Raw genomic sequence first — 6,184 nt, 5'->3', positions numbered from 1 at the left:
CTCTGGAGGTACCTTCTCTGTGTTGGTCGTTATCCCGGTGCTGGGCCATGTCTCCATTGTTGTTACCCGTGTCTAGATTCTCTTGCCCAGAATCTGTTTCCGCACGGCCTTCTTCGTGGGATCTTTCCGCCATCGATGAATGATCTCTCGGGTCCCCGGCAACGGCGCCAATGTTCCGGGGCTTACCTAGAACCGGACGGTGGTTGGGCTTGTCTGAGGCCCAAGCGCTGGAGGAGTGTGGTCTCCGACTTGGTTTACGTCTGGGAGCTGCCTCCGAGTTGTGTGTTCCAAGAGATGGGGGGTGGTACCTGCAAAGACACTCCGATGCCTAAGTCAGCATGGGGTTAAGCAGGTTTAGAATGTATTGGAACTTAGAGATACCTGAGGGGTGTCAGTGTATTTATAGTGGTGAGCCAATAACCACCGTTGGTGTAGTGCCGTATCTTTAGGGTGCTAACCGTCCCCATTATCTTGGGGAGGTTAAGATATGGCTTTATGAAGTGGTTAGAGAGATTTTAGGGGCGGTTACTCATTCGAATGAGTGTTTATCTGCCAGCTAATCTCTTACCCGACTTCTTCAGACCAAGTCGTGATTGATACCGACTTCTTATGTGAAGGTCGGTATTCTGTCTAGGCGTAACCCTTCAGGTTAGGCCTTCTATTTGGACCTGGGCCTTTATCGTTGGGTCATGGTATGAACAATAATTTTTAAATAATATTTAAATTTTTTATATCACAAATATTTAAATCCCGTATAAGATAGTAAAATGAAGTAGATAGATATTATTCTCAAACAACGGAGTGATGCCGGCAAGGCGGTAAGATGTATGTGGGGTTGAGAAAAGAAGCTTTTACAGCAAGAAGTTGATTTTAACACTTCAAATTCAAAATCAAAATTACTACTTTATTAGTGACTACAGTATATATGAGTATGGCCCGCATTCCAAGAAAATGAATGAAACGGAATTATTCCTTCAGTCGATGTGAATTTTGCCCAACCCTCGTGATTTAGCTCGGTTTATTTGTGGTAATGTGGTTATCATTGCGGCATAAGTCCATATAATACCATTGCAAGGCCTGGACTGCAACTCATTCTGCTCTCTTTTAACTAACATCAATGGCCTCAATACTGAGACCCCTCTTCGTTTTCCTCTTCGTCTTCCACATTTCAGGTATCTACCCTCCTTTCTCTCTCCATTACAATGCCGCTCTCATGCTTGCATTTTAAGGAGCATTTTATACACTATTATACTTGAAACTAAAGAACAGTGTATGTGACTGGTTTTTTGCTTGTTTGTTGTTCTTGCCAACTAACAGTGCTCAAGGCTTCAGGGGCATCAATAATATTCTACAACAAGTGCCCCCACCCAGTGTGGCCCGGCATCCAGCCCAGCTCAGGAAAGCCCGTTCTGGCCCGCGGGGGCTTCAAACTCCCACCAAACAAGGCCTACTCCCTCCAACTCCCTGCCCTCTGGTCGGGCCGCTTCTGGGGCCGCCACGGCTGCGCCTTCGATGGCTCCGGACGGGGCCGCTGCGCCACCGGCGACTGCGGCGGGTCCCTGTTCTGCAACGGCATCGGCGGAACTCCGCCGGCGACCCTAGCAGAGTTCACGCTGGGAAACGAGCAGGATTTCTACGACGTGAGCCTGGTGGACGGTTACAACCTTCCAATCTCGATCACACCGTTCAAGGGATCTGGAAAGTGCAGCTACGCTGGGTGCGTGAGCGACCTCAACATGATGTGCCCCGTGGGCCTGCAGGTGCGCTCACGCGACAAGAAGCGCGTGGTGGCCTGCAAGAGTGCCTGCTCCGCCTTCAACTCCCCTCGCTACTGCTGCACGGGTACTTATGGAAGCCCACAGGCCTGCAAGCCCACTGCCTACTCCAGGATCTTCAAGACCGCATGCCCAAAGGCCTACTCCTACGCTTACGATGACCCCACCAGCATCGCCACTTGCACTCGCGCTAACTACTTGCTCACTTTCTGCCCTCGCCGCCGCTGATCTCAAGCACACTACTCCTTAATTCCTTACTACTTAATACTTAATAGTTACTACTATTCTCTTGGCCTATCCCTATCCACTATTACCATTATTATCATCATTATCATTATGTCATAACAATTTGCATTTGCATTTGCATTAGTACTACCCAATACTCTCTTATTCCGTTACTTTAGTATGTTAATGTGTACTAGCTAGGTCTTCTGTATTAATTCATATTACAATTACTACTACCGCGTGTCTGTTTGGTTTGTCAGGTGTTTTGCTTCCATTGTTGTCATTTATGGCCATGTTTTTATCTTGGAGTAAAAAAGTAGGTTATTTCATACTAGCAAGTAGCAAGCACTTGTTAGATACATTTCTTATCGCTAATGGGTTTGCGGATTTGTCTACTATCAATTCGTCTATTTGGTTTCCAGCCTGATATTGATATACTGTACACCCTAAAAAGCATATTCGCCACACAACCAATGAGAAATTGGATTCACAAACGTCACTCTCTTTTTTAAGTAATCCTTGTCTGTTTGGACCTTGGACAATAGTCTATATTGCTTCGTATGATGTTTATCTTGCCTTCCTTTGCAATGAAATTGGACAATGAAACAATTACATATTCCCCCGCCCATCCCCAATTTTATAGGAATTTGCGTGTGAAGTGTGAACTACTATATTTTACTTTAAACACCATTTAACTTGTTTCCATATAGATTGAAGGGAAAAGGGAGGGGAGGAAGGGGTTGACAGGGTGGATAGCAGTAGAACGTCCGAAAAAGCTTGTCCTGTTTGGTTAACGTTGGAAATTCTTTATAGTTTTTCATGGACTATTCTTTATTTTCCTTTTGCATGATTTTCTTCCTATTTTTTGTTGCGCTAACATTATTGATTATCCACATGCTCCTTTTCCTTTTCGAAAGATACAATAAAATTTGAATGAACAAAGATTAGAAGGAAAAAAAAAATTAATTACTTATTAACGGGAAAATTTTTTCCTGAATTTCTAGAAAACAAGAAATACAAACATGTCTTACTACTACTGTATTACCTAAGCTATTCATTGTTTTTCTTTTTTCTTTCTTTTTGCGCTCATCACAACTTTTGTTTGGGCTGAAGTACTCCCAAGTTTCATAACGACATAGGCCAATACAGTCAAAGCCCATCATAGTGCTACAGTTTTTGGTGCCACCTCTCTGGATTTTGGGTATTGATCCAGGCCCATCTATTAGGGATTTTGTAACATCATAGCACTTTTAGTAAGAAGGGACACACGGACTAGGACTAAAAACAAAAGAAGAAAAAGGTCAAAAGATGTGCCTAGCGTTAGAAATAGAATTGGGCCTGTTAGGTTGAGTTCCAAAGATAAAAAAATTCCATGAAAAAAATAAAGATAAAGATGCGGATGCAGATCCATATGTCATAAATTACACGTTGTTCCCTTTTCCATCCCATGATTGTAAAATCAGGAAAGTTAGTGAAATATAAATATGATTTCCCTTCCTTAAAGCAACGAATAATACTTTTTCCTATTTAAAAGTAAAAGTCATATACATTAGGGTACCGTACTATTCTTCTTGATTCAGCAATTTCTCATTTCTTTCTTTAAAGTCACGAGCGTGTCCAACCCGCGTTCATTTTACGCGTGTCATACATAAAGTGTATTCCTTTGTCCTTACTCAACGCGTCTTCCAAATGTAGTAAAAGTATTCCTACACCACTACTGTTATAACGTAATGCTTTTTGTTTTTAGCAAATTTACTTTCAAAAATTTAATTTTAATAGTGTAAAAATCTTTGTTTGTAACACTATATTATTAAAAATAAATAATATTTTATTAATTATATAAATAATTATCTAAATAATTATCTAAAAGTTAAGCATTTTATTTTTATTATATGATTATATAAAATATTTACATTTAATGTAGCAAAATTAAATTCAACTTTTAGTTAGAAAATTTGATAATTTGGTGTCTGATTTTATAATATTAAACAAATTATTTTATTATAAAATAAAAATACAAATGATTTTTTTAATTTTTAAATAACTGTAAATAAATGTTTATTTTTCTTAAAAAATATTATTGATGGATTATATTATCCAAAACTAAACATCAGAAATTAATTTATCTGATATTTAAGAAATAAAAATTTATTTTGTTAAAAAAGTATTATTGATGTAATATATCCTCTAAAATTTTAAAACATAAGAAATTAGTTTATCTTATATTTAAGAAAATAAAAATTATTTTATTAATTAAAATATAATTTATTTATTAAAAAATGTCATAGATATCAACTTCAATATTTCTTTTGCATAGGAGATATGCAAGCATTATAATTTGTCCATATTAGCACATGCCACATGCCATTTTCATCCACCTTTTTTCTGCCTCTTCTTCCCTAATCCCTAGGATTTGTTATTCATCCATTTGTGTGTATTTATGATTAACTTATGAGTTGTATTTATGAGAAGAATATTTATGTATTTTCTATTTTGTTCCTTAAGTAATTTAGTATTTATTTGTTTATTTATGATTAACTTATTTATTTATTTTTTCAAAAAGGTTACGGATTTAAATCTTATTTCTAGTTTTGAAAAAAAAAAAGTAAGTTATGATCTATAGGGCCTAGGTTTCACCTTTAGATTATCTATTTATTAGGTATTATTTGGTATATATTATTTAAAATCTCATAAACATGTGCAGTAAATATAAAGTACAAAAGTTGTTTGTTCATGTATGATATGAATTATTTGTCCTTCAGAACATTTTTTTTTTAACATTTGATTAGGCTATACGAAAAGTATATGTTTTAATTTTAAACATATAATTTGTGTTTAGGTAAAAATATAAAAGAACAAAATCATCATTTAAAGTACAAAAGATCGGCCTTTTAAAGAAAAAGTGAAACTTGATAAAAGAGAATAATATTCCAAACTTATATAATATTTTACAAAGTTTTTAATTTGACACTTAATTCTTACTAAATTTTTATTGTTAAATTCATTTACAATAGTTATTATGTTAGATAAATAATGTTTTACGTCATATTATTCAATTATAAATTAATAAATTTAGTTAAATTAGTCACTATCTCAGACATGAAAAAAAGTCTGATTTTTTTAAATATTGAATTAATTTTTTTATATAGACAAATTTTATTAATTTCTAATAAAAAATGAGACATAAATGTTAATTTGTCTAAAAAAATAAAAAATTAATAATTAATATGATCATTATAATTATTTTAAAAAATAAGTTATTAGACCAAATTTTTTAAATGTGACAAATATTAATTTTTCTAATAAAATAAAAAATTGGTAATTAATATTATTATTAGAATTCTTTAAAAAATAAATTATTAGACTAAATTTTTTTAAGATTTATTTAAGATATTTTTCAATAATAGAACAAAAAGTATATAAATATTTATAAACTATTACTAAATCATGCTTTATTAAAAATAATTTTCTTTTTAATAAATTAAAAATCATTTTAATTAATTATTAATGATGAAGCATGAATATTTTGTGGAATTTTAATTTTTTTGTCTATGTTAGACACATTTGTAACTCATTGACGAATTATATTTTTGTTAATGAGTTAAAAAAATAATATTTATTATTTATTATCAATAAAAAAATTATTTAAATTTTTATATTATTTAACAAATCATTAAAATATTATAAAGTTAATTTGTATATTAAATTAATAAAATATCAAATATAACTTTATTATAATTTATCAATAAAATTCTTTGTATTAGATATATATTGATTATGCCAAACAAATGTTTTGACATAGGATGATGCGCAATTTGTGTAGTATTCTGAATATTGTAAAATAAATTTTGAATGTTATTAAAATTATCTAGAGATTTTTTAAATGAGTACTTAATGAATTTATATATTTGTGAATATAATTATTTTAACGAGTCTCTTAGATATTGTCTAAATATTAGTTATATATTTTAATGCTTTCTAAAAATCTAACTCTTTATATTTCAATTTTTTTATATATTAATAAATGAATATTAGACTTACACAGATTGATGAGTACAATATAATATTCATCTTAGTAAAATAATATAATAGGAAAATAGTTACAAGATGTTATTTTAGTAATAATTTTTTTGAATTAAAAAATTAAAAAAATTATTAATAAAATATTAAATATTTTATCCAAA

The 6,184-nt window shown here is 32.4% G+C and overlaps 1 protein-coding gene across 1 annotated transcript; it reads left to right on the top strand.

Annotated features, from left to right (window-relative positions):
* The first annotated feature begins 785 nt into the window (after positions 1-785).
* Positions 786-2,259, top strand: LOC112792097 (thaumatin-like protein). The gene is made up of 2 exons (XM_025835187.3): positions 786-1,172; positions 1,318-2,259. The coding sequence occupies exons 1-2, from the start codon at positions 1,118-1,120 to the stop codon at positions 2,001-2,003; spliced, it is 741 nt and encodes a 246-aa protein (XP_025690972.1). The 5' UTR covers positions 786-1,117; the 3' UTR covers positions 2,004-2,259.
* The last annotated feature ends 3,925 nt before the right edge of the window (positions 2,260-6,184 follow it).

The sequence above is a fragment of the Arachis hypogaea genome, chromosome 13 (assembly GCF_003086295.3).
Source record: "Arachis hypogaea cultivar Tifrunner chromosome 13, arahy.Tifrunner.gnm2.J5K5, whole genome shotgun sequence".
In the NCBI taxonomy this organism is placed as follows: Eukaryota; Viridiplantae; Streptophyta; class Magnoliopsida; order Fabales; family Fabaceae; genus Arachis; species Arachis hypogaea.
The sequence above is the reverse complement of the archived record's forward strand: the minus strand, read 5'-3'. Positions and strand labels throughout refer to the sequence as shown.

What these genes read in the sequence shown, in the direction of transcription:
- LOC112792097 (XM_025835187.3), top strand. Translation starts at nt 1,118, where the DNA reads ATGGCCTCAATACTGAGACCCCTCTTCGTTTTCCTCTTCGTCTTCCAC. An exon ending in CTTCGTCTTCCACATTTCAG is followed by an intron (nt 1,173 to 1,317) that starts GTATCTACCCTC and finishes GCCAACTAACAG; the next exon opens with TGCTCAAGGCTTCAGGGGCA.